General features: G+C 43.8%; 1 protein-coding gene across 1 annotated transcript in view; it reads right to left on the bottom strand.

Annotated features, from left to right (window-relative positions):
• The window catches only part of CEMIP (cell migration inducing hyaluronidase 1), an 899,136-nt gene that overhangs the window by 259,444 nt on the left and 611,879 nt on the right, over positions 1-27,813 (bottom strand). The window contains exons 5-9 of the mRNA XM_069223002.1: positions 26,238-26,474; positions 21,417-21,596; positions 17,940-18,010; positions 16,023-16,118; positions 10,667-10,788 (exon numbers count right to left, since the gene is read on the bottom strand). Of these exons, the coding sequence (XP_069079103.1) occupies positions 10,667-10,788; positions 16,023-16,118; positions 17,940-18,010; positions 21,417-21,596; positions 26,238-26,474 (706 nt within the window). The remainder of the gene's footprint in view (positions 1-10,666; positions 10,789-16,022; positions 16,119-17,939; positions 18,011-21,416; positions 21,597-26,237; positions 26,475-27,813) is intronic.

Raw genomic sequence — 27,813 nt, 5'->3', positions numbered from 1 at the left:
TGGGATTTTCCTAGCTTGTGACAAGGAAGGAAGGAAAATGTTACTTACCCAGTAGGCATCTGTTCATGGCATGTAGTGCTGTAGATTCACATGCTTTGCATAGGTCAGCCATCTAGTGTTGGGCTCACAGTGTTGCAAGTTGTTTTTGTAAGAAGAGTCTTTTCAAGTCCCGAGATCGAGTGAATCCTCATCGCGGTGATAGTATACATGGGCATCGAGTCCTTTGTTAGATTGTTTTCCCACAGGCGGGTGAGGTAAGGAGTATTATATATATATATATATATATATGATAGATAGTATATATAAAAGGATGTCCATGGAGCCATGCAGTGTATATACATACATACAATATTTGTCAAATAATTCTACTACAACAACCACAGGCTTCTGGGGAGGTGGGAAGGCGCATGTGAATCTACAGCACTACATGTCATGAACAGATGTCTATTGGGTAAGTAACATTTTCCGTTCAATGGCATATGTGACTGTAGATACACATGCTTTGCATATACTGTAAAGCAGTTCTCTCCCAGTAAGTGGTGGCTAGCCTGTAGGAGTTGGAGTAGTCTGAAAAAGTGTCCTGAGCACTGCCTGGCCAATATTTGTTTGATGGTTGTAAGGAAATGCCTCCTTGGCATGGTTACCCCCTGACTTTTTGCCTTTGCTGATGCTATGTTTTGAATTGAAAGTGTGCTGAGGCCTGCTAACCAGGCCCCAGCACCAGTGTTCTTTCCCTAACCTGTACTTTTTGTTCACAATTGGCACACCCTGGCATCCAGGTAAGTCCCTTGTAACTGGTACCCCTGGTACCAAGGGCCCTGATGCCAGGGAAGGTCTCTAAGGGCTGCAGCATATCTTATGCCACCCTGGGGACCCCTCACTCAGCACAGGTACACTGCTTGCCAGCTTGTGTGTGCTGGTGAGGACAAAACAAGTAAGTCGACATGGCACTCCCCTCAGGGTGCCATGCCAACCTCACACTGCCTATGCAGTATAGATAACTCACCCCTCTAGCAAGCCTTACAGCCCTAAGGCAGGGTGCACTATACCATAGATGAGGGCACCAGTGCATGAGCACTGTGCCCCTACAGTGTCTAAGCCAAACCTTAGACATTGTAAGTGCAGGGTAGCCATAAGAGTATATGGTCTGGGAATCTGTCAAACACGAACTCCACAGCACCATAATGGCTACACTGAAAACTGGGAAGTTTGGTGTCAAACTTCTCAGCACAATAAATGCACAATGATGCCAGTGTACATTTTATTGTGAAATACACCCCAGAGGGCACCTTAGAGGTGCCCCCTGAAACCTTAACCAACTACCTGTGTAGGCTGACTGGTTTTAGCAGCCTGCCACACTCGAGACATGTTGCTGGCCACATGGGGAGAGTGCCTTTGTCACTCTGTGGCTAGTAACAAAGCCTGCACTGGGTGGAGATGCTATCACCTCTCCCAGGCAGGAGCTGTAACACCTGGCGGTGAGCCTCAAAGGCTCACCCCCTTTGTTCCAGCACCACAGGGCATTCCAGCTAGTGGAGTTGCCCGTCCCCTCCGGCCACGGCCCCACTTTTGGCGGCAAGGCCGGAGGAGATAATGAGAAAAACAAGGAGGAGTCACTGACCAGTCAGGACAGCCCCTAAGGCAACCTGAGCTGAAGTGACTCTGACTTTTAGGAATCCTCCATCTTGCAGATGGAGGATCCCCCCAATAGGGATAGGAATGTGACCCCCTCCCCCTGGGAGGAGGCACAAAGAGGGTGTGCCACCCTCAGGGCTAGTAGCCATTGGCTACTGCCCTCCCTGACCTAAACACCCCCCTAAATTCTGTATTTAGGGGCTCCCCTGAACCTAGGAACTCAGATTCCTGCAACCTAAGAAGAAGAGGACTGCTGAGCTGAAAAACCCTGCAGAGAAGACGGAGACACCAACTGCTTTGGCCCCAGCCCTACCGGCCTGTCTCCCCCCTTCAGAAGAAAACTGCTCCAGCGACGCTTTCCCCAGGACCAGCGACATCTGAATCCTTAGAGGACTGCCCTGCTCTAAAAGGACCAAGAAACTCCCGAGAACAGCGGCCCTGTTCAACAAAGACTGCAACTTTGTTTCCAGAGGAGCAGCTTTAAAGACCCCTGCAATCCCCGCCAGAAGCGTGAGACTTGCAACACTGCACCCGGCGACCCCGACTCGACTGGTGGAGAAACAACGCTACAGGGAGGACCCCCCGGCGACTCCGAGACTGTGAGTAACCAAAGTTGTTCCCACTGAGCCCCCACAGCGACGCCTGCAGAGGGAATCCTGAGGCTCCCCCTGACCGTGACTGCCTGACTCTAAAATCCCGACGCCTGGAAAAGACCCTGCACCCGCAGCCCCCAGGACCTAAAGGATCGGAACTCCAGTGCAGGAGTGACCCCCAGGAGGCCCTCTCCCTTACCTAGGTGGTGGCTACCCCAAGGAGCCCCCCCCTTGCCTGCCTGCATCGCTGAAGAGACCCCTTGGTCTCCCATTGAAACCTATTGAAAACCCGACGCGTGTTTGCACACTGCACCCGGCCGCCCCGTGCTGCTGAGGGTGTACTTTCTGTGCTGACTTGTGTCCCCCCCGGTGCCCTACAAAACCCCCCTGGTCTGCCCTCCGAAGACGCGGGTACTTACCTGCTGGCAGACTGGAACCGGGGCACCCCCTTCTCCATTGAAGCCTATGCGTTATGGGCACCACTTTGAATTCTGCACCTGACCGGCCCTGAGCTGCTGGTGTGGTAACTTTGGGGTTGCTCTGAACCCCCAACGGTGGGCTACCTTGGACCCCAATTTGAACCCCGTAGGTGGTTTACTTACCTGCAAGAACTAACATTAACTTACCTCCCCCAGGAACTGTGAAAATTGCAGTGTCCACTTTTAAAATAGCTATATGTGTTTTATGTAAAAAGTATACATGCTTTGGTGATTATTCAAAGTTCCTAAAGTACTTACCTCCAATACCTTTCAAATGAGATATTACATGTAGAATTTGAACCTGTGGTTCTTAAAATAAACTAAGAAAATATATTTTTCTATACAAAAACCTATTGGCCTGGAATTGTCTCTGAGTGTGTGTTCCTCATTTATTGCCTGTGTGTATGTACAACAAATGCTTAACACTACTCCTTTGATAAGCCTACTGCTCGACCACACTACCACAAAATAGGGCATTAGTATTATCTCTTTTTGCCACTATCCTACCTCTAAGGGGAACCCTTGGACTCTGTGCATACTATTCCTTACTTTGAAATAGTGCATACAGAGCCAACTTCCTACAATGGTGAACTAAAACAGCTACACAATAATGCTTAGTGAATGTGTGAGGTGTAGACCAAGTAGCAGCTTTACAAATCTCTGCTATTGGAATGTTTCCTAAGAAAGCCAAAGAAGCACTTTTCTTTCTTGGTAGAATGTGCTCTAGGAGCTGTAGGAAATTGTCTTTTAGCTTTAAGGTAACAACTTTGAATACACTTGACTATCCATCTAGCTATCCCATTTAAAGAGATTAGATTGCCTTTGTGAGGCATTGAAAATGCTACAAAAAGTTGTTTGAACTTTCTAAAACTTTTCATCCTATCAATATAATACATAAGAGCTCTTTTAACATCTTGTGTGCGCATAGCTCTTTCAGCAACTGAGTCTGGCTGTGGGAAAAAAACAGGTAACTCAACTGATTGGTTAATGTGAAATGATGAAACTACATTGGAAAGAAATGTAGGGTTTGTCCTAAGGACTACTCTATCTTTATGTACTTGGAAAAATGTTGTTCTAAAGTGAAAGCTTGTATTTCACTTACACATCTTAGGGAAGCGATAACCACTAAAAAGGCAACTTTCCATGAAAGAAATTGCAAAGAGCAGGAGTGCATGGGTTCAAAAGGTGGACCCATGAGTCTAGTAATAATAACATTAAGGTTCCATACTGGAGAAACTCTGGGTGGAATAACCCTTTTAAGGCCTCCAATAAATTATTTGATTACAGGAATTCTGAACAAAGAAATATGTTGTCTGTTTTGGAGGTAAGCAGCTATAACTGCTAAATAAAGTCTAATAGATGAGTATGCTAAATTTGCCTTGTGTAAATGTAGCAGGTAATAAACAATGCCTTGAACTGATGCTTTGAGTGGATCAATGTGTTTAGGTTGACAATAGCATACAAAACATTTCCATTTTGCAGCATAACACTGTCTAGTTGTAGGTTTACATGCCTCTCAAAGAATTTCCATACATTCAGAGGGGAGTTGTAAATATCCAAACTCTATGACTTCAGGAGCCATATCACAAGATTGGGTGTTTTGGGGTCTGGGTGTCTGATTTGACCTCGCTTTTGAGTCAGAAGGTTTGGTTGGGAGTTGGGAAGTTTCTGGTGGGGAACCACAGACAGATCCAACAATGATGTGTACCAAGGCTGGCGTGCCCATGTGGGGGCTACAAGGATCATGGTGAGTGATGTTTGTTTCAGTTGCAAACCAGAAATGGAATGAATGGGAGAGGCGGGAAGGCATGAGAAAATATCCCTGACCAATTCATCCATGGACCATTGCCCTTGGACTGAGGATATGGGTATCTGGACACAAAGTTTTGGCATTTTGAATTTTCTGCTGTGGCAAAGAGGTCTATTTCAGGAGTTCCCGACAGGTGAAAGTATTAGTGAAGTACTTGTGGGTGAAGTCCCATTAATGGACTTGTTGCTGCATCCTGCTTATGAGTTCTGCAAACTGATTGTCCATTCTTGGGGGATATTCTGCCAGTAATTGAATGTAATGGTGAATTACCCATTTCCAAATTGTCTGAGCAAGAAGGGACAATTGAGACAAGTGTGTTCCCCCTGTTTCTGCAGATAATACATGGTTGTCATGTTGTCTGTACAGACTAGAACCACTTTGTGGGATAGTTGTGGCAGAAATGCTTTGAGTGCTAGATTGACTGCAGTAACTCTGAATAGTTGATATGATAAGTTGTTGAATGGGATCACACCTGCCTTGTATTGTAAGGCTGTTGAGATGAGCCCCCCAAACTATCGGTGCTGCATCTGTAGTGAGATGATCTGAGGCATAGTGTCTTGAAAGGGCTGCTCCTTGGTGAGGTTGGTGGGATTCCACCATTGCAGAGAGCGGTGAGTGTGGCGATCCAACAACATTAGGTCCTGGACATGACCCTATGACTGAGACCACTAACGAGATAGACACTGCTGTAAGGGACGCATTTGTAGTCTGGCATGCGGAATGATGGCAATGCATGAAGCCATCATCCCCAATAGCTGTATCACTATTCTCAATGTGTAAGTGTGGTTGTCCTGTAATTGAGACAGAAGAGTTTGGAAGGCTTCAATACGAGCTGGGTTTGGATATGTATCTGCAAGGGTTGGAGATGGGATTTGAGGAAGCTGATTGTAAATTCCAGAGTGTGTAGAACATTTACTGTGTACTGAGTATGATTCTGACATTATTGGATGGTATTTGCCTTGATGAGATAGTCGTCCACATAGGGGAGGACATGCATATGTTGTCTTATGAGGAATGTGGCAACTACTACTAGACATTTTGTGAATACCCAGGAAGCGGTTGTTACCCCGAATGGTAAAAGTTTGAATTAATAGTGTTTTTCCGCAATGACAAATCTGAGGTATTTTCAATGTGCTGGATGTATTGGAATGTGAAAATATACATCCTTGAGATGTAAGGCTGTCATAAAATTGCCTTGCTGTAATAGGGGAATAACATCTTGAAGAGTGACCATATGGAAATGCTCTGAAAGGAAGTATAGGTTGAGATGTCTGAGATCCAGAATTGGTCTTAATGACCCATCTTTCTTTGGTATAAGGAAGTATCGAGAATATATTCCTAACCCTTGTTGAGACAGGGGAACTGGTTCTATAGCTCCTTTGAGAAGAATGGATTGTACCTCTTCTTTCAAAAGAATGAGATTGTCATGTGAAAATTTGTGAACCCGAGGGGGAATATTTGGTGAAGTTGAAATGAGCTCTAGACAGTAACCATGGTGGGCAATTGACAGAACCCATTGATCTGTTGTGCTATCGTACCATTGTGGATAGACATTTGCTAGTCTTCCCCCTACTAGAGAGGTGTGTGTTGGAGGAATCTGTAAGCAGTCACTGGTGTGTGTTTGAGGCAGAACCTCTGCGGTGGATGCCTTACCTCTGCCTTTGTTATTTGCATCCCTGTAAGAGCCTCTGAAAGAACCTCTCTATAGTAAAAATGTGTTCCTTGTTTGGTCTTGGAGGTGGAAGACTCAGTAAATGATGTTTTGAAACCTCCCCCTATATTGTGGTCTATGAAAATTACCCCTACTTGCTGTAGTTAGTAGGGCCCCCATAGCTTTAGCTCTCTCTGAATCTTTTTTCAGCTTGTCAATGGCGGTGTCACCTTCTTGGCCAAACAAGTATTCTTAATCGAAAGGCATATTGAGAACTGCCTGTTGTATTTCTGGCCTGAAGCTTGAGCATCTCAGCCACGCATGCCTGCTTACAATAACACTTGTGTTTACACCACATGTCGTGGTATATGCTGAATCAATGGCACATCTAATAGAATTGTTTCAGAGGGCCTGCACTTCTGAGACTGTCTCCTGACCCTCTTTTTGATGTTCCTGTGGAAGGTACTGAAGCAGTTCTTCCATCTCGTCCCAGTGGGCTCTATCGTATCTTGCCAAATGTGCCTGTGAATTTGCAACTTTCCAATGATTAGCAGCTTATATAGCTACACTTTCCCTGCTGCATCAACTTTTTTATCAGTCCGGTGGACTGACTATTAGCACGCTTTTGTGATGCGCTTACAACTATAGAGTCAGGAGGTACTTGTGATTTAATAAATATAGGGTCTGACTTGCCTTGTACTTTTTGTCAATCCTTGGGGTAATAACCCTTGCCCTAACAGGCTCTTTAAAGATATCCGTGTGATGTCTAAGCATACCTGGCAACATGGGTAGGAACTGACTCTCTTTGGGAGTGCTGGTCAGTGTATCAAAGAGGAAATCCTCTTCAATGGGGTCAGTATGCATATCTACGTTATGGTATGCAGCTTCCCGTGCATTAACCTGATTATAATCTGTTGCATCTTCAGGGGCTGAAGGCCTTGCTGGATACAAATCAGGGTCATTAGGAAGTATGGGATCTGGATCACATAAATTCCATGTATCTACATCCTGTGGAATTTCACCTAATTTATATCCATGAGGTGATGATGACTCTTGTGGAGAAAATTGTGGCTGTATGAAAGATGTAGGAGATTGTGGTGGTGGTGGAGGTGGAGGAGTAAGGGGAAGTACAGGAGAGTGAGGTGAAGAAGGATGAGTGAGATCTGGAGCCTTGTCTTTGTCCTTAGAGACTTTTTTAGGAGGCGGAGCAGTGTCCAATGTCTGTTGAAAGGTTAGTCTCCTTTTAATTGGAACGGGATAGAAGCAACAAGCTGATGAGCGTCCATTAGTTCCACAATTAGCTCCACTGGTGAAGTTGCTCCAGATGAAAGAGTGGAGTCCTTGGAAGCCATTGTCCTCGGTTCTGAAGTTTTCAGAATGGAAGCTTTTTGTCGAACCAAAGGTGTTGGCTCTGAAACTGATGTCGAAGGCTTCTTTCTCAGTGCCGAAATGCTTGGATCGAAAACTCGACCCCGAGATTGTGTGGTATGCTGTTGAGTCTGTGGTCAATGCCAAAGACGTCTTGGCCTTGGCACTTTTCGTTGCCAAGCCGTAGGACGGGGCATCCAAATGTAACTTTCGGAATCTACCATGGCCCAAAGGCAGTGGTGGACCGATGACCAGCTTAGATGTTTTTTTCAATGTCTTTAAATGGGAAGTTGGGGTTGATGTACTCACATGTTGTGCTGCAGGAATCAGCTGAATCCCGATGTCAGATTTGACGTCCGACTTGGAATGAATAGAGAGGGCATGCCCGATGTCTGATTTCCTCCTGTGTATGTTTCTCTCCAAAGATGTCGGGAGTGTTGTCCAGTGTCTTCAACGCCATCTTCAACCGACACGCTCTTCGGTTCCGGAGAGTCTTATCAGATCTAAAAGCCCTACAGGTTTCACAGTTTTCTTCTTTATGTTCCAGGACAAGCACAAATTGCACACCAGGTGTTGATCGGTTTGTGGAAATTTGGAGTGGCATCGAGGACAGAACCTAAATAGAGTCCATTCTATCAGCCTTGCATATTTCAACAGCAGGGTGGTGAACAGACTTTGTCTCAGAAATTCGGATCGAGTACTTTAAGTTTAGAAAAACGCGATCAAAATACTATACCAGTGCTGAAAGAAAGATGGAAGGGAAAGTTCGGAAGAGATCGAGCTGAGAAATATCGGAGCAAGAGGAAACACGTCGAAACCTGATAGCTGAGAGAAACCAATCTAACAAAGGACTTGATGCCCATGCGCAGTATCACCAAGAGGAGAAGTCACTCGATCTCGTGACTCAAAAAGATTCTTTGAACAAAAACAACTTGCAACACTCCAAGCCCAACACTAGACGGCGGACTTATACAAAGCATGTGTATCTACAGCCACATATGCCATTGAACATCTAGATTTCATTACATAAAAGGAGGTAGAATGCCAATGCCGTACCTCCCCTCCCTTTAATTCTAATTTACAGGTGATATATACAAATGTTACATTGTATCACCTCGCTTTCATTTTGTTTATCAACACCTTTTCTCCCTTTATCAAATGGCATTGCTCATTGTCTTTATTATCTTCTTTCCATGCAGCCTAATTCTTCAAAACTTTCTCCAGGCTCTTAATGTTTCAGAAATACACATGTTTCAGGGTTCAAATTAAAGTTTCTTCAGATATCTGTGAGTTTCTAGTTTAAGTTTTCAAGCTACATTTTCTCATCAAACTTCTCTAGGTCATCGACACACAATAAAAAGGGGAGGAGGCGGAGGTTCAGTCTGATATACAGCAGCCCTCATCCTGATCAACCTCTCAGTGGCCTTTGACACACTGTTCCCTAACACCCTCATCAAAAAACTCCACAAGACTAGCATACAAGGATCAGCTCTCAAATGGATCTGTTACTTCCTCACAGTAAATACCCAAAGGGTCAGGCTGCCACCCTTTACATCAGACCAAGATATTGCTATGCAGAGTCTCACAGGGATCGTCTCTCAGCCCTACCCTTCTCAAAATATACATGACACCACTCTCCAATATCATCCAGTCACAAGGCATCACCGTCATCTCCTACACTGATGACACCCAACTCATCCTCTCCCTGACAGACAAAACAACCACAACCAGAATGACTACCTGCAGCATAACTCTGACAAAACGAAAGTACTGGCCTTCAGCAACAAGATCTCCCTATGAGACTCCACCGAGTGGCCGTCAGAGCTAGGACCAATACCCACACCCACAGACCACGCAAGAAATCTAGGGATCATCCTGGATGACAAGCTCAACATGAATGCTCAAGTCAATGAAGTGTGCACCTCCTGCTTCCAAACTGTTGCCTCAGAACACCAGACGTACCATCACACAAGCACTCATCACCTGCAGGCTGGACAACGGCCACACTTTCTATGCTGGAATCTCCCAAAAACTCCTACACAGACTCCAGACCATCCAGAACACTGCTGCAAGGCTCATAATCGACCTCCTATGCTGCACCCATACCACACTGCACCTCAGAAAGCTTCACAGGTTTCCCATTCACAAGCGCAGCCAATTCAAACTGCTCAGGCACACAGACATAGCCCTACACAGCACAGGACCAGAATACCTGAACAGCTGCATACACTTTCACCAACCCACCAGACACCTATGCTCTACCGCACTGTCACTTGCACACATTCCCTGCATCCGCAAGATCAAAACTGGAGGTCGCTCATTCTCTTACATCACACCCACAACATGGAACGACCTCCCTCTACACATCAGAGGTGCCTCCTCACTTCTTGAGCTCCACAAGAAGCTTTGGACCACAAAACTAAACACATGCCCAAGCACCTAGATAACCTCTTTGGAGATTATTTTGCTATAAAAATCAATATAACCTAACATATACAGTGGCATCGCAAATGCTTTTCTGTTGCTATTATTTGATTGCTGCTGGAAAAGCCATTAAAAGAATACTTCCATTTACTTTCCACCTTCTTGCCTTTAATAAAATCTAGATTTCCTTATTGCAAACTAGAAAAATTGTGAGTGTTTGCAAAGGAGATTGTAAAGGTGTGCTTGCATTTGCCTGTGTGTGTGATTGTAAGTGGGTGAATTTTCATGTATCTGTCTATGTATGTGTGCACACTCATGAAAGGCTGTACTGTCCTCCTCTTGTCTGCTTGGTTTATGATGTGAGTCCTAGACTCATTAATGCTTTTTAGTAGCATCTCTCTCCTGCCGAGAATGCTGAGATGTTGGTGGACCCAAGGATGGGAGCTTCTGTGTGCAGGTCAATTTACCGGACATAAATCACAGCACTGTGGTGCTGTTCTTTCAGAATACTGACACTGTGTGGAGGGGTTTGGGAGGAGGGGGAAGAGGCTGAGAAGAGATAAAATTTAGAAAGCAGATCTACCTATACATACCCCACCTTTGGCTATCTCATCCATGCCACCTGCTTCCACATAGCAGCACTTAACACTCAACAAAGAATCCATGAACATATCTCAGTGTATCAAATACTTGTTCCAATCAATACCTGTATGTCGGCAGGCCGAGCACAGATTTTGCCGGGATGAGCAGCCCTGAGTTCTGACAGTTTTTCCCATGTGCTGATCCTGTTTCTTTCATAGCTGTCAAACCAATCAGTCCACTCCACATCTGAAAAAACAAACAAAATTAAAGGAGAATATTTTTTTATATTTTCAAAAAGTATTTTATATTATGATAGTCGTATCTTTTATGCTGGCACATAGGTGTTTCGTCTTTGCTATCTAAGTGGCTATTGTTTTAACATGGAGCTCAATATGTTTTTTCACATAAGTCTATCTGTGTATTTTTGCATAACCATCTTTCCTAGTCTTTATGTTGTTTCCGAGAGCTTGGTCTTATACAGGAGGGGAGGTGGAAAGACAGCTGGAAAGGTCAAAGGGTTCTGGTTCCAAGAGCCAAAGGGCCCTAGGCCATATGGTGTAGGACAGTCCACAGAAAGTTTCTACACCGTGACCATGAAAGTAATTTAAAGGCATTGAGGGGTAGCAGTTGCCACACTTGGTTTGATCTTTGGAGTCCATGTCACTAGACCTTACTATTTTTAATCTCAGATGACATGAAAGCAGAAACAGAAGGTAAATACAACTTTTAGACAGCCTAGTTGCTGTAATGATCATATCTTGCCCTAACCCTAGTCACTCTGGAAGAAATAGCAGACCACTGAGAGGCTAACGGAGAGGCAAGATGTCAACACAGTGATATCATTGAGATCAAAGGGAGAATGATACCCCTGAGATAATCTAGCTTGGTGTTTAGACAGAATACATTTCCCTCTCCATGCTCAAATACTTCTTGACCCTAACAAGAAGTCTGAGCCATCTTGAACTAAAGCCTTTTACTTTAAGTTCTCATGTTCTGGACTCTCGCTGCCTCTCCACGTCCATGATTCTTGGATTTTCCTCTAACATTCTCTCTGGGCAGATGGCCAAGGGCTCTGCGGTGTTAGATCGAGGGACCTGAAGCAATGTCTGCATGGAGTGTCCTGGGTTTCTTGGATTTCTCACTACCAGTGGTGTGCACACCGTGGTCACCACACTTCTCCTCATCATCTTCAGTGAATTTGTGCTTTGAACACTTTAGTTTCCAGTTAGCTGAAAATTCCCCCTCCTGCTCTCGTAGGTAATCAGTTCCTTCCTTTAAGAGTCACAGCCATATGGAAAATGTTAGCTCGTTAAAATAAGCGAGCTTATGTAAACTAGACATTTCTTAGTAAATCTTCCAGTTCATTTGTATGATTTCAAGGATTCCTGTTAACAAACCTTTCAACAATTCCTAGTAGAATAGCTGTAAAAAGATAATTTCCAAATACAAGGAAATAATTAGTATCGGATCTAATCCAAACTCACTTTAACAACAAAGTAACTAGAAAGGAGGTGGATGGAAATCATGAATAACAGCGATACACCATCCAGCAGGCTTTATTGAGCTATGACATAGAGCTGCAATGAAAGCCAAAGAATAAGCTACCCTGGATGAATCCTGCTTCTAAGAGGTTAAATATTAAGATCTTATAGGGATGGTTACCCACAAAAGCACTTTTTCACGTTTCACTGACTGGATTCAGTTTTCCTTTATGAACCCAAGTTGTACACCTCCATCACTTCGCTTCCTCTATTTTGTAGATTACCAAATTCTATGATTTTTAATTTACAAATATACCTAGAAACTACGACCCTTTGTGGTTCCCATTCTGGGCCTAAGACAACCCCTGCATGAGTCTATTTCCACTACTGATCTGGAGGGATTAATTTAGAAGGACACCCCTCTCATGTTTTACTTTTCCACTTATCGAGTCTCCCACAAGCACAGTTTATTGGGAAACACCAAGCTTTTCCTGGAGGGCCCAAACAGATAAAAAGTACATGAGACCATCCACTGTAAATGTGGCGGGCAGCCTGATGTACTCACCCTGAATGCCCTGACTTCCTCGAGCTGTCAGTGTAAGGACTGCACCAGCAGAGTCAGCAGAACACACCACTGATAAAAACATGACAGTCGAGCGGACTCTAAATGGAGCGGGCAGATGGTCAAGTTGTCTCACAGAGGCACTCTGCCACAATTATGGTGTAGTACCTTATCCACCAAACTCTAAATGAGGTCCTCAGTCAGATTCTGAATTAATGTTATAGCAAAATTGTGTATTTCTTTAAATATTTCAAGAAGTAGGTCACTTGTAATTGAGATGGTACCCATTGCTTCCCTTTATTATTTGTTGTTCTCAGAAAATGTTATGTGTCCTCTTGATTGTATGCTCTATTTTATAGCTGCTAGAGACCACGCACCACTTGGGACACATGCATTCAATCTTCAGCCTACTTTATATCCAACAGCCCTGTGGCATAACATTTTTTTACAAGCCACACTTATGTTAGCTCATAGGATCACATTTTGTAGCTCATAGGATCACATGTTGTACTGCATGGGGGAGTGCTGGTAAAACTGCAAAGTTACCAGCAATGATTGAATATGTCTCCAGGAGCCCTTTGCTTCTAGGTGTTCTTGTGGTAAAGGTTGATGGAAACGATGTTGGAGTTTAATTGCAGAAATTACTGCTGTTAAAGTTAAGACCAGACCAGTCCCTTTCACCTTGGTTTCCAGACATGTTCAAGGCTGGGACTCTCGTTCGGGAACAGGATGTGCTGAGCCGTTGCTTACCTGTTTTCTTTCAGGAACAGGCAATCCATAATGTGTTACCTGTGGTGAACAATACCAGCTCCTTTTTCCATGGCAGGGACTTACACTGCCTCTTTGCTTCCCCTTAATCTTCTCCTCCGGGCTGCAGATTTGTGAAGCTGACAAAACATTATGGTACATGGCTGTAGGTGCGGCCCTTCAGACAGAGTTTGCTACAACTGATCTACAGCCAGGTCTGCTGCCCAGAGACTGCAGCTGGTTTGGGTGGGAACGGGGATGGCATACCAATCCCCACTGCAGGACTGAACTCCTTTTGCAGCATTGGTTGGGTACTTGGTTGCAGGCGACACTGTGCACGGACCTGGTCGCAAGGTCATACACAGTGAGGATTGGTGATATAGTGAATTGGGCAGAGGACCTGCAGACAAATCACACCATGCCCAACCAAAGGCCACACATGCCAGGTGGTGGAAGGTGGGGTGAGGTGAAATGGGTAGTCATTCGAACAGTATGTTTTCGGGCAGGGCCAGTCTCTAGGCCAGGTCCTGCAGATAAACCCGAAGGCCATGTACAGTTAGAGGTTGTCCATGCAAAAGGTTAGGCCTAGAGCCTGGCCCAGCAGCCAACACTTGCTGCATGAGGCTAAATAGTCTATATCTCTCAAGGAGAGCTGTATATTTCTATATGCTTAAGATCAAAAATTGTCTCAATACCTCAAACAACTTTTCTGCCTTCTGCTATTGGCAACAGCTGCTGAGTCCACTGTGTCTACAGATACACGGACGCTAGATAAATGTGTCCCATCATTGCATTGTCAGCAGTCTTTTGGATTTCCACGAGGTAATGCATGTGTTCCCAGCAGCAAATAAAGCTTTATGTATCAAGGTCTCCTGTGTCGTGACCTCTCGAAATGGAATTCCCATGAGGGCAGTGAAGGCTCCATAGTCACTCGAAGCGCCTCTGTATCCAGGCACTTTAATCTAGATTATCACCAATCATGCACACGGGAGCTGGGCTGCGGTCACAGCAGGCTCCAACATGGAGTGCCCATTCCTCCATCTAGTGTAACCGATCTTTGTGTGTTAGAGACAGGCTTTGTATTTCTTTCTGAATTTATCGAAGCCTGTCAGAATGAACTTCCCTCGCTGTTTGGGACTTGAGCATGGGCCATCTGTTGGTCTTCGTCTGCAGTGATGGTATCAATGAGTCTCGAGAAGTTGGGTATTCAATCCTAGGATAATTCTACTCTGCGGAATCACTCTTGGTTAACTCACACTGTATCTCTGAGAGGAGCTCATATTCTCTGCTTTCTGTTTTATGCTCCTGGCATACAAATAGGGCGCTTTGTATCACTAACAGTCTAGATGCGGTCGTCCCTTCAGATTGAACGCTCTCCTTCTGCCTAGCATGTCAGCTCCATTCACCAATGAATCCAAAACGATGCGCAGGCTGTCACCACTGGATACAAAACAAGAAGACGTGTTAACATGAAAGGGTGGTACATGTTCTCTTTTTTCTCTGAGAATGCCCCGCGCTGCAAACTCACCTCCAATTTTGCAAGCTCCTTTTTCAGTGCGGGGGTTTTCCACAGCAGAGACTGGGGGCCTTCCTGTCTTGTGCCTGACTGCCCAAAGGCAGTGCCGCCAGGGGACAGTGTAGTCATCTGCGACTGGTGTCCCCCTCGCTTAAGTGAAGGAGACGCTTACATTAGGAAGTCTATTTTGGGATAATATGGAGGCGCTAGCTCATTCAGAAACCTTAAGATTGCTCCAGGACAGAGATGCTAGGAGTCCGTGTAGTGCTTACTGCTCCATCCCACATATAAATCAACAATGCCTTTCCCAGCATTCCCTGCGTTCTCTCGAATTTTCCCTATTGTCTTCCAAAACTCCTGGTACACCAAAGGTAAGTTACCGTCTTTAGGAAAAATTATGGTTGGCATCCCCTGACACCAAGGCACAACTGGCCATCTGGAAACGGGTGCAGTTGTCACCAAGGCCTGCAGCTCGATTTGCTCCACTTGTCGGCTGTAGCCCACTTTTCCGTCCCCTGTTAGCCCTTCGCCCAATGTCCCTAACTCCCAGACCCCCCTGATCAGCTCCACGCTCCGTCCCTGTATCCCACTCACCTGTCCTCTTGCCCCACCCTCTGCTCCCTCACCGTTCATGCTGTGGAGTCCAGACTGTGCAGTATTTGCTTCACATCAGTGCACAAAATGGGCTGGTACAGCCTGGTACTGAGTACCTCCACTTCTACACTTTGAAAGGTAGAGTACCAGTACTTCTCAGCACTCCTGCAATACATTTAGTGGGAGAGTTCCGGCACTTCTCTGCAGCAAACAGGTACTCTAAATAGTACGTATCTGCACTTAACATCATTATGGGGGTTATTACAACTTTGGAGGAGGTGTTAATCCGTCCCAAAAGTGACGGTAAAGTGACGGATATACCACCAGCCGTATTACGAGTCCATTATATCCTATGGAACTCGTAATACGGCTGGTGGTATATCCGTCACATTTGGGACGGATTAACACCTCCTCCAAAGTTGTAATAACCCCCTATGTGTTGCTTACGTTACCTGACCTTTTTTCCCATGGTGCCCATGAAGCATGGGTAACTAGTGACGAAATCAGGGACTCAAACTAGGCATGCTGTCGTGGCGCACCAGGGGAGCACCTCAGTGTTTGAAACAATAACATTTCTCACCTTCAATCCACTCACTGACTGATGACACATTGAAGCGCTCCCCGTTCTCAGCCTGGAAGAGTTTGGAAACTTTGGCAACAGCAGATCCTTTAAAACCTGTTCATGAAACAGTGATAATGTCATCAGAGAAGCCACGACCTGCCGAATGCGACATCACTTACAAGGTGCAAGCAACAAAGGAATGTTGTGGATGATGAAATCCACCTACGAGAACTAGCTAGTGCACTCAGGGTACCACTTGCACTCCTAGTTGAACCCATACTAGCAGACGCAGGGGAGGTCAGACTGTGTCAAAGACTAGAACAAGCCAATGCACCTGGGGGAGCTTAAGCTGCACTTTCACCCACTAGGACGTCAGTATGTAACTAACACACCCCTGTAACTAACCCATCCCCGGAAGTCAGGCTGCATTACAGACACACCCCTACAAGTAATACATCCCGAAGGAGCTTAGGCTGAGACATGACCCACTAGGACGTCAGTATGTAACTAACACACCCCTGTAACTAACCCACCCCCGGAAGTCAGGCTGTATTACAGACACAACCCTACAAGTAATACATCACGGAGGAGCTTAGGCTGAGACATGACCCACTAAGAAGTCAGTATGTAACTAACACATCCAGGCAAGGTGAGGCAGCTTTAAAGACACAAAAGGGCAATTAATACTCCTTCGGGCAACTTAGGCTTTAATGTCACCTGCTAGGAAGTAAGCAGGTAACACACACCCAGGGAAGGTCAGATTGTATTAAAGACGAAAACTAGGAAACAGTACATCCTAGAGGAGCTTCAGCTGTAATCTCACCCACTCAGATGTCAGTATTTCCCTAACACATCCAAGGGAAGGTAATCTACATTAAAGAAACATACAGGCAATCGAGTCACCCTGGAGGAGATTGACTATAATGTCACCCATACTAAGTCAAAATGTAACTAGCATATCCGCAAGAGGTCGGGCATTATTTAAAACGAGACAGGCAATTCATGCATTCCATCATAATATCACCCACTAGGACGTCAATATGTAACCTTGGAGAGGTGATGTCATGATCATACGCAGGGGTTGCTCCTACTGTAGCTAACAGACTCAGGGGCGCTTGGACTGTAAGTGACACATGCGCAAACTGACTGCTTCTCCCATGGGAGCCCAGATAGACTAACAAACCCAAGAGAGCCCAATCCTGACTAAAACGCCCATTGACAGAACACCACACTGGAACTCCTCCATTTGTGGAACTGTAGACTGCAGGAGAGCATCACCTGCAACTAAAAGACCAAGGGGAGAGGGCTGTAGGATCCAACTAAAACCTGATACATTCAAGGGGACGTTTGTGTAGCTACTAACACATCCCGGGAGCTCAGATCTAGACCCGACAAAATTTAATTCACGCTGGTGAAGCTGCTGAATTTCAGAAATTTCATGTTCTGCTTATTTATTACAAGCAATTCATGAAATGAAACCATTACGCCAAATCTCCTAATTGTGCTGTCTCTCATGGCAAAATGATAGCGTGGGAGCAGAGGAACAACACAAACAACCAGAGCGCACTTGGCTGTTGTAATCAGCAATTGTGTTTCTCATGCTATTTATTTAGTGTAAAATGACTTCTTGTGACAAAAACTGACGCAAGTGCACAGTTTGCACTAGCATATAGCACCACATTATGTACCTACATTTTGTGTAATTACTTGTAATGTTGCATAGTTTTCTGGTTATTTCTTGTGATTACACAAATGCAAATTACATGAATTTCACAAACCCCTACCCAAACTACGGTCAGCATGCCAAGCAGATAATAAAATAAATCAGACCCAGTCATGTTCAACATGTGCTCAAAATATTCAATGGAAATCAGACTACCACAACCAAAACATGGAGGCTGTGAGAGAAGGGACGACCTCTTCACCCTGAATTACCATTATATTCCACGTGATCTTCGACGGATGAGGACGGGTCTCCTTTCACTGTGATTAAACTCCAGGGGTGCCTGTAGCACAAGGTGAAAGATTCTGTTAGTTCTGACCAACCATGGCTTTTGTCAAGAAACTCTTTTAAGATACAAATTCATAGATTCTCAAGTCAGCATAATTCCACTATTGTCCAAGTTATAAGCATGCTAGGATGACTTGAGTGAATACAATAGGGACGTCTGTGTTGAATAATGCAAATCATATACTGTAGCATAGAAGAGTAATGGCTGATCTCCAAATAAAAAGAACTATATCTTCTGGATGTACATGAATATTACAGCAGGATGTGGGTGCACTCTCCAAGGTACTCAGGGCAGCAGAGCAGAGCAATCTCCAGGAATAGAACATTGTGATTGGTGTGTCATTGAATGAGTGCCAGCACAAATTGGCACAAACAGGGGAGAAGTGGCCGGCGGGTGCAATTTTGATGAGGATTTGGACTTCGTTCAATACTTTATTATGACTTTCTGCCAACAAAGAATTTCAATGTATTTATATGTCTATTTATAGATGTATGGATATAATGTAGTTCTTCATGGCTGCATACTTTGCATAAGGTCAAAGGCATGGTTCAGCGTTAAATATGTCAGTTGTCTATACCTTTGCCAAAAAATAATCAGTGATTTGAAAATCTGACAGAATGGGAGTTCTTGTCAATGCACTCTGCTTTACTAAATTTGGGGATGATGCATTTATTGAAATGTTCCAGTCTTATGTAGGATATTTAAAAGATTAATACAGTAAGATAGGAATGTGGCTCACTGACAGCAGCTGTCATCACCTTCGTGTTTTTTTCACAGTTAAAAAGCCTAACTTGTTGAGCATTTATATTTTTATCAGAGGGTGTATTCAGTGCTAATTTAACTTCCAAAACATAGGCCCTGGAGTTAAGTTTGCCGAAAGTATTCACGTGAATCCCATATCCCCTGAATTTTGGAGCGATTTGTTGATAGGTAAACCCCACAGGTTTGTCCCACAACAAGACCGACCTTTTTTTTATTACTAAAAGATGCCATGCTGATGCTTTCAGGCCTCAGAGGTTCAGGCAATGCACTTACAAATAATAAGAGAAGAGAACTACGAATGCTATCTATTTGTTTATAAATAAGCGGGGGTAGAGTCTGAGAAACTGAAAATAAATGCACCAAGACCTTGCTGTGGGTAATACCTGGTTAATACTACGAGCAGGAATAATTGCAAAAGCAGACTCCATGGTTACAAGGGTAAGAATGAAATGTAGGTGATGGGAGAAAAGGCTAAAGGAGAGGACCGTATCGATTAAAAAAATCACGGTCGCTACATATGTGTAATTCTTCATTGCATGGTTGATTGCAGCCCTGGCAAATGCATAACAAACTCAACAAAAAGCAAACTCCGGTCTTCAGTACAGCAAATAAAAGCGAATAAAAGCAAGTTAGTCACTGAAGATGTCCCTTAAATATAATTATTTCACGTCATGTAGTCATAATAGTGTAAAGATTATTGTACAATCAAAACTGCATTTCAACATATTGACCCCATTCGACTTGGTTTCTAATGGTTCCTTTTTTCTATACATTTTGTATAAGTAGACCAACTAACAGAGCACTCAATACGTGCGGATTCTATTTTTGAGACAAACAGAAAGCGAGTGGTGGTGATAACAGCTGCTGTTTAGTCACAAACGACAAATCACCAACTTTAACAGGCACATACACTCTTAACCTTACTTGGATTCATTTACATTTGATGGACAGGGGTTTAGTCATATTTCATATATTCTACTTTTAGCCTCCTGTCTGCTGGGGCACACTACCCTTGTCCGTTCACTGCTATGCGTGTTTTAATTTAATAGTAGTGATTCGAAGTATTTCAGTAAAAAGAAATCTGTGATTCAGGAGAATGATGGTCTGAATCCAAATGCGCCATTTCATCCTGCTAGTTCCAGGTAATACAATGCTTGTTATTGCGTACTGACGAGTTTACTGTGATTTGTTTAAGTGAAAAGCAATGTTTTTATTATTCCAGCTAGAAGGTTCATGGCAATTGTATACAGGTTTCACTTTGATACATGTAGTAAGTATTACATTACATCATTTTTATGATCTATGGCAATAAAATTTCCAAAACTCTAATTGAAATTCCCAATTGATTACACTTGCCTCTTAGAACTGCTCATTGTTGGTTATTGGTTCTACTGGTATTTTTAATTCGTTAGTGGAAAGGATATAGAAAAAACATATGTCACAACAGTATATAGTAGAAACCATTTGAACACGCACATGGGAATTTGCACCAGCAACAAAGTGCACAGAAGCCCTGGCACAAAGGAAGTTCTTATAGTGGTTCTGTTTCTAGGGACCATGTATTCTACATATCAATAAACTCACTGGAATCTGAGTGCTTGAAAATATTCCGGATTCTGTCAGATCAATTTGGCAGGACAAAAATTTTGATCATTGTTTGGATTCAATAGGGAGAGACCTCACGTTTATACTATCCTGAGGCACGATATGTGATATACATGGAATTCTGTAACCCCTGTATAAAAGCCAGTGTCCAGTTTCTTTATAATTCATGACTAGTGATGCTCTCAGTCACTGATTATAAAGAAAAGATGACAGAACTCAAATATATTAACTTTTTACAGTTGAGTTCTGACATTGCAGAGCCTGCTGCCAGTGGCCGAGGTGGAAGGCAGATCAGGTCTAGGAGCTCTGTTTAAAGTAACAATAAAATGTCGCTTTTCTTTCTTATACTCCCTTTTTTTTTTTTAACTCTGCAGTGCCAAGCAGAAAGAAGATATGTATGGCAACATGTTTATTTTTTGCTCTCCTTGGAAAATTAGTGAAAAGTCCGAATGTTTCTATATGTTTCTGCTGCTATATATATATTTTTAAACTGACCTCTGTCTAACTTCTTTTAATAACCCTTTTCAAAGACTAGCTAACAACGTTTTTGATGTGCTTAAGTTTTCAGTAGTGATTCTGTTTTTATTCTTCATGTTTGCAAACATGCTCTCTCTTTCATTTGAATGAGCTATGCTCAAAGGATTTAAGGGGTCTATGGGAAAGGTGATGTTGAGACCATGGGTTCCTTAAGTTTATAAAGGAACTCAGCAACAAGCAATTACCTTTGGCCTCGTTCATCTATATGGCCATGGAACTACTCAGTGACTTGCAAAATCCTTATAATGTACATCAGGGGGTACCTTATTTCATATTTCTCAGTTCTTTCAGTCCACACTCCCAGCCACCTTATTCATTCACCACCTTTATATTCACTGTTACAAGTGTGTTATGAACAACAATTGAAGGAACAGAAAAAGTTCCTGTGACGCTTTATGGGACAGAAAAATACATAATTGAGTTGGTTAACTGACTTCTGTGATCACACTGATATCTGTGTTCTTTTTTTCATCTTTTGGAGATAGGGGGCACGTACCGGAACCCAAGGTGCTGGAAGCGTTTGCTACCTAGTTTGGTGATGACTTTCCTTGCTGTGTCATCTAAGTATTTCGAGCCTTCATCGTTGATAGCGATGGATAGGATCATTCCATCTGGGACTTGATTCAGATATGAGCTCAGCCGTAGACTCTCATCTTTGAATTTGAAGGTATCAAATCTAAAGGAAAAACAGTGAAACAGCCATTAGAGAGGTGGTGTGACTAGGACCCTCAAACCAGAGGTAAGCAGCTTCATTAACACAGGAGGTAACACTCTAGCATGCTGATGACAACCTTTAAGAAAACTCTTCTTGGAACCGTTTTACTTTCAGACCCACAGCTAATATAACATGTTCACAAAGAAGAACAAGAAAGTTAATCAGTTCCAAGGGGTTTGTTTTAGAAATAGTGAATTTCCAGTTCTGAGGACCAACTATGTGTTGCCTTTGTCTAGTGTATCCTATGTTACACAAAGTAAATCTTTACATAGAGTATTGTAACTACTCGACCGCATTTAAAAAACTGTGCCCACTCATCAATTAAACTCACCTGGAGGATTTATGTTACCCCTTACGTGGGTCTCACCTAGAGTATTGCGTGCAAACTTTATCCAAGCCTCACTTGGAACTCTGAGCCCCTAACTAGTGAGACCTCATCTGGAGCACTATACCATTATGAGTTATCATGTAGCCCCCTCTCCTCCTAAGTTGTAGTCACCTGACAGCTCCAAATAATCAAGCAATCACTTAACCGCTATATTAAATAACTAGATCAGGAAGCACCACAGAAGAAGGCTGCAAGAATGCAAGTAATGCTGTAGCATGGATCACTAGGATAAATCAACGAGGTAGGCTCACGTACCAGGGATCACATGTAGGTGGTGGCATTTCCAGCAGAAAGATAGTTTGGGTTTTGAAGGCAGGAAATATGAACAAGTTCAGCTGTTGGTGAAGGTACAAGGCTAGACTTCACACTCTGCAGCAAGTAATGCCTGACCTACAAATATGGCTACTCTAAGGCTTTGATTCTTCAGTTCCTCAAGCATAGCCACATATTGGAGTCAGTGACACTTGTCAGCCAAGCATACTCAGATCTCTGTCTGAGTGGCCATTGCCCTACAAAGCCTGGTATGGGCTCAGGCTTACCAATATTTTTTTTAAGTCTGTCCAGTTCCAGAGCTGAACAATGTGTTTCCTAAAAGCAGCAAACTCTTAGGCCCATTGACAATTGCACTATGAGCTTGGATGGATGGCAAGCTCAGGTCCGCCTACCTTACAAGTAAGACCAGCTCTTGGCCTCAGCTGAATCTAATCTATAAGCAGAGACAGTTCTCTAGCTTTGTAACTCCCTGTCCTACAATTATAGCCACCTAACAACTTAGTGAGACCTGTCGAGCAATCATGGATGTGTTTCTGACAGAGAAACACCTTACCTGCAGTCAGTGCTTCATTTGCCAAACAATAAGTGCCAGTGAACAATGTTCTGCTCAGAAGCTTGCAGTTGGTGCTATCAAATGTCTGTGGGCTGAATACGAAGATTGTGTATTTGGCACCTCTTTAATCCACTACCAAGCATTCCATGTCCTTTTATCTCACTCTTGCTGGTTTCTGCTTTCTCCCTTTGTGATGGTTTTTATGTCTTTTGCTTCCTTCTTCGACCCCTCTCCCCCCTCACCATTTCTCAGCCCGGCCACCACTTGACAGAATGTTTCCAGGAAGGAGTTGAGGGGGATAAGATTTTTTTTGGGAAAGTTTAGTTAAGATTAGTCAAACGGTGCAATAGTTATAAGCTTTCCCCAAAAATCAATTTTCAATGGAAATGAGGTCCTAACTATAACCACCCAGTAGCGATTACCATGTTATAATCTACAACCATAGACAACTCTTTGGTTTACTGACACCAAATCTATAAGCATCGTCTGCTCTCAGCGAATACTGTCTTACAGATAAGATCACCACTTGGTCAGCCATTGGCTAAGTGGGACCCTTTCTACAAGTGAGGCCAGCTCCCTGTCCCAGTTCATCTGCCATACTAGCAAGGCCAGCTCTTGGGCTCTGTGAAACCTGTCCCTCAAGCATGAGTAGTTCCCACCTCAGTTCACTGATTCCATATGCATGGTGATCTGTCGCTCTTAGCAGCACTGTCCAACAAACATGAGCAGCTATTTGACTATGCTACTCGTGCCTTCTGAGAATGGGCGGTTGATTGACAACATTAATTAAAGAAAGGCCATCTCAGTGGCAGCTGTCCTTCAAACATGACCAGCACTCAGCAACAACCGCCCTGAAGGTGTGACAAGCTGTCAACATCAGTGGCAGCATTCTGCAAGGCTGTCAGCTGTCACCCCTAGTTAGCTACTGACTCTGCGGCACTTCTTCAAGCGTGGCCAGCTCGCAGACACGGTGCCACGGCAAGCTCTAGGGCTCGAGGATTACTTTAAGTCTTGATCTGCTACTATCCACACAGCTGCACAAGAGTTCCATACACGATTTGCACACGGCTTGAATTCTGCATTTGGTCACAATCATGCGGAGTCTTACTAACCCGCTTAGCCAATCATGAATGATATCAATGTATTGGGCCTAGTCATGCTGTGAATGCAGTAGGAAAGCACAGCCCGCACCCATGACACCCAATCTCACTCTGACGTTCACAAAAGGGAGCGTCACGTTTAAAGTCTCGGTCACAGAGCGGATATCCGCTTCTTTGCTTTAGGCTCTCTAAACCCTGCCTGCAGTTGACTGTAACTTCCACAATAACGCCCATCAAGCCATAACAGATGGACACAAGACAGCCATTAGGACCTTTATCGACAAAGCACGACCGATTAGATTCAATACCCGTGTTAGGAAATGCCAGAACGAAAGGCAATTACGTGACTGAACCTGAACTGAATTCATTAATCACTTGGAATTTCCAGTCCCTTAGCTTGTTCTCCAGATACCTGAGTTAAGTAATTAATAATGAAACTATTGAAGCTGCCAGATGCACACACACCGGGGGTCCCGGGGGAAATGTTGGGCGATGAACTGTGTGTGGAATTTCGCTGCTTCGTCAGCCAGTGAATAAAAGATGAATATTAATAAGATTAATGCTACTGTGACGGTGTCCGTCCATTCCACTCCAGCAGGCGGATAGGAGGGCTGCACCTTCACTGACTGAACAAGACCCCAAAGGATGGATCCGGCAGGGTTGAGTGAGCACGGAGGCTCGAGCACAAAACCCTCCTCCCGAGAGGCACAAGACTACAGACCACTGCATGCTCCATGACGCAGCTCGCTCCGACGCCTTAACTAATCTAGCCAGAGAGAAGTATCAGTCATCACCGGATACGGCAAGCAGGCCCTCTGGATTCTTATAGGCCGGAAAGATATACAATAAGAAACAACCTACAATCATAGCTATAACGCCTCCTATACAGCAAAGCTTCCATTCTCCCACAAACGCTTAACAAGTTCACTCCGATGCCACACGAGGAAATGATGACCATGAGCATTAGGACCACGTAACCTTCAGAAGTCCCAATAATCTCTCTGATGGAAACAGATTCCTCAAACAACACATAGCTTTGCTGGAAAAATCTCAGAATGGCTGCCATCAACAACTCACTCAGGGGCGGCTCCTCCATTAGGGCGGAGGAGCGTCGATCCCCTTCCCCCCCCCCGCCAGCAGCAGAAGGTGCGAAACCTTTAATAAACAAAATTATAATATTATTGTTTCATTTGTTAAAAGGGCGGGGCCACAGGGGTCACAAGCAGTGATGGCAAGCACTCCCCCTCACTGCGCATGTATGTTTGGCCGGCCGTCTTGTGCCGGCCAACACACACGTGTAGTAGGCTCTCTCCAGCCCAGCAACACATTTGTTGGGATGTTGAGAACCTGCAAAAGCTCCTAGGCGCTCCCAGCAAATCCTGATGCTGCTTTGCTGCTTTGAGCAGCGTCAGGATTGGCCGACTGCAGCCTGCAGAGAGGAGACGGAGGAGTGGAGTGGCACGCAGTGGTAAGGGAAAGAGTTTATATATATATATATATATATATATATATATATATATATATATATATTTAATATATTTTTTCCCTACCCAAACTGCGCATCCCACACCCGTGCACTGGACTCGCCACACGTGACCCGAGCGAGCCGCTATTGAACTCACTGGCCAATTAAGTATCTATCAGTTTCAACGTTTATTCACTTTTAATCTGCTGAAACCCAGAGCAGACAAAAGGCTCTCCCAAATACAGAATCATAATGCATCTACTATTTATTATCACCAGACAAATGCAACTGCAACTTTAAGTAAACACACATCTCCACAAACCCACAATCTCCAATTAGGCTTTATATCCATTAAGAAAATGTTACACTAAGATAACAGGAAATACTGTTGAACAGCTTTAGGTAATGACAAAAAAATTTTCGTAATCGGTCTGGATGTGTCAACCACATGCCATAAGGCATGCAACTCCAATCAGTTCTGGATTGGAAATATATTTACATAATATGATGCACAGCATTAAAATGGATAGAATAATTTCTCACAAATCCAACCGGAAGTGAATGTGTCAAACATGTTAATGGTTACATGTATGTTGCTCCATGCACCTCAAAATCACTGTTACTTTCAAATGCCCAGAGTTAGCACTTTGTGAAGAACAACATACACTGAAGGCATCAACTAGCTAGTGGCCAGGTCATCTAAGCAGCCAAAGACTTGGGAGGTGAGATGGGGTGGATCGGCATTTGTGATCTGGTCAAAGACGCTGTCAGCACACGATGAACTGGAAGAGTGACACGGTAAGAATAAACCATGTTGACTCACCGGTCTGAATGTACAACATCACCAGTGCCTGGATCTATAATGTGGACAATGACCCCACGGTGACCCCAGCTCTTTTCAAAATAGTAGCCACCTTCGCTCAAGCCACCAGGGTGAAGGGTTTTATTCAGAAAGGTCCACGACAATTTTTTCTGCCCATGAATCTCCAGTGTTCCTCCTTTTCCAACACCAATGTACTTTTTTCCAAAGTAGCCATGGACAGCACTGGTATCATCAGACCTGAAAAAAGTGAGATAAAGAAAAATATGAATGACTGGACTGGGAAGCATCAAGAAGAAGAAAGATACAAATCTCCAGGTCTGGGCTAGTTGAGATCAGTGATATGGATCATTAACTAGCTCAGGGGTATTTGGAAGAATTCTAATGCAAACCACCAGCAGCAGCGTAAGTAGCAGAGGCAAAACCTCCAAACGAAGGCAGAAAACAGGCAGCCATTTCAATTTTGTTGATGCCCTGAAATTCCTATAGTTGAGCAGTATCATAGGAAGAAGACTTAAAACCTGATTTTTTGCTTTTTTGGTAGCTCCCTGTTTACAAAGTGATACAATATTCTCTATTATACATAGTCTGTACGTTTGGTGAAAATGTAAGCAGGAAACATCATGAATTTCTGTAATCCTTGTATATACTTACATTTTGGAAAACTGTATCAGTGATGGGTTTCATTGTCAAGCTGTGCCTCTCTGACAGGAATATTGTAATTTCAGTAGTAACGAAACATATTTACAAACATGCATTCTTCCATTAATTGAAGGTAGTTATCACTGCTAAGCAAAGAGCTCAAGCATTTTGGCCCTCATTATGAATGGCCCGTTAAAATCCACCCAATTTACATCACCACCCTTTGGGATTACAATTATTTGGGGTCTCGGAAAATGCAGGGATCATACGAGTTTGGGAAATAATATGTAGCAAAAAATGTTTCTTTTTTTATTCGGAAGGTCTTGGCTCCACTCACCGAAAAAGTCAGCTTCGGATTTGGTCTTTGTTACTAGGAACTTTGTAGACAGCAAGAAAACCCTACCACAGGTTTGGTTGCACCACTATCTTGTCAAGTTCACTTTGAATATAAAATCTCAAAGTCCTCGGGCCAAGTTAGGTATATGACACCTCAATTTAAACACCTTTGGAGCAAACTTCCTTAGCCCTGATTCCATTAGTGACAGTTATTTGCATTATTCCCACTGGATTGAGTCTGCCCTGGATGTTTTTTTTGCTCTTAAAAAGTTAACCCAAAACAATCCAAATCTTCCACTTATTGGTACAGCACTGTGCTCTCTGAGGCAAAATGCTCTCATTACTTTGGAGAGAAAAAAAGCAGATATGTGACTAGCTGCAACCCACGAACCATTAGACAGAACCTCATCTGAAGTGCTGGTTAAAACCAATGGACTCATTTACTGACCCCTTTACTCCTGAGTTGAGCGATCCTGGCCATACTCAGGCTCTGCCTGAACCAGAATCAGCACCCTGGTTAGGTCATTTTGAGAACCTGATTCTGGAGCAACTTACATTACAACTTCTGCCAGATCTAGCTCTCCCATCGATTCTGCTTAGG

The sequence above is a fragment of the Pleurodeles waltl genome, chromosome 3_1 (assembly GCF_031143425.1).
Source record: "Pleurodeles waltl isolate 20211129_DDA chromosome 3_1, aPleWal1.hap1.20221129, whole genome shotgun sequence".
In the NCBI taxonomy this organism is placed as follows: domain Eukaryota; kingdom Metazoa; phylum Chordata; class Amphibia; order Caudata; family Salamandridae; genus Pleurodeles; species Pleurodeles waltl.
This window is presented reverse-complemented; position numbering and strand designations above follow the sequence as displayed.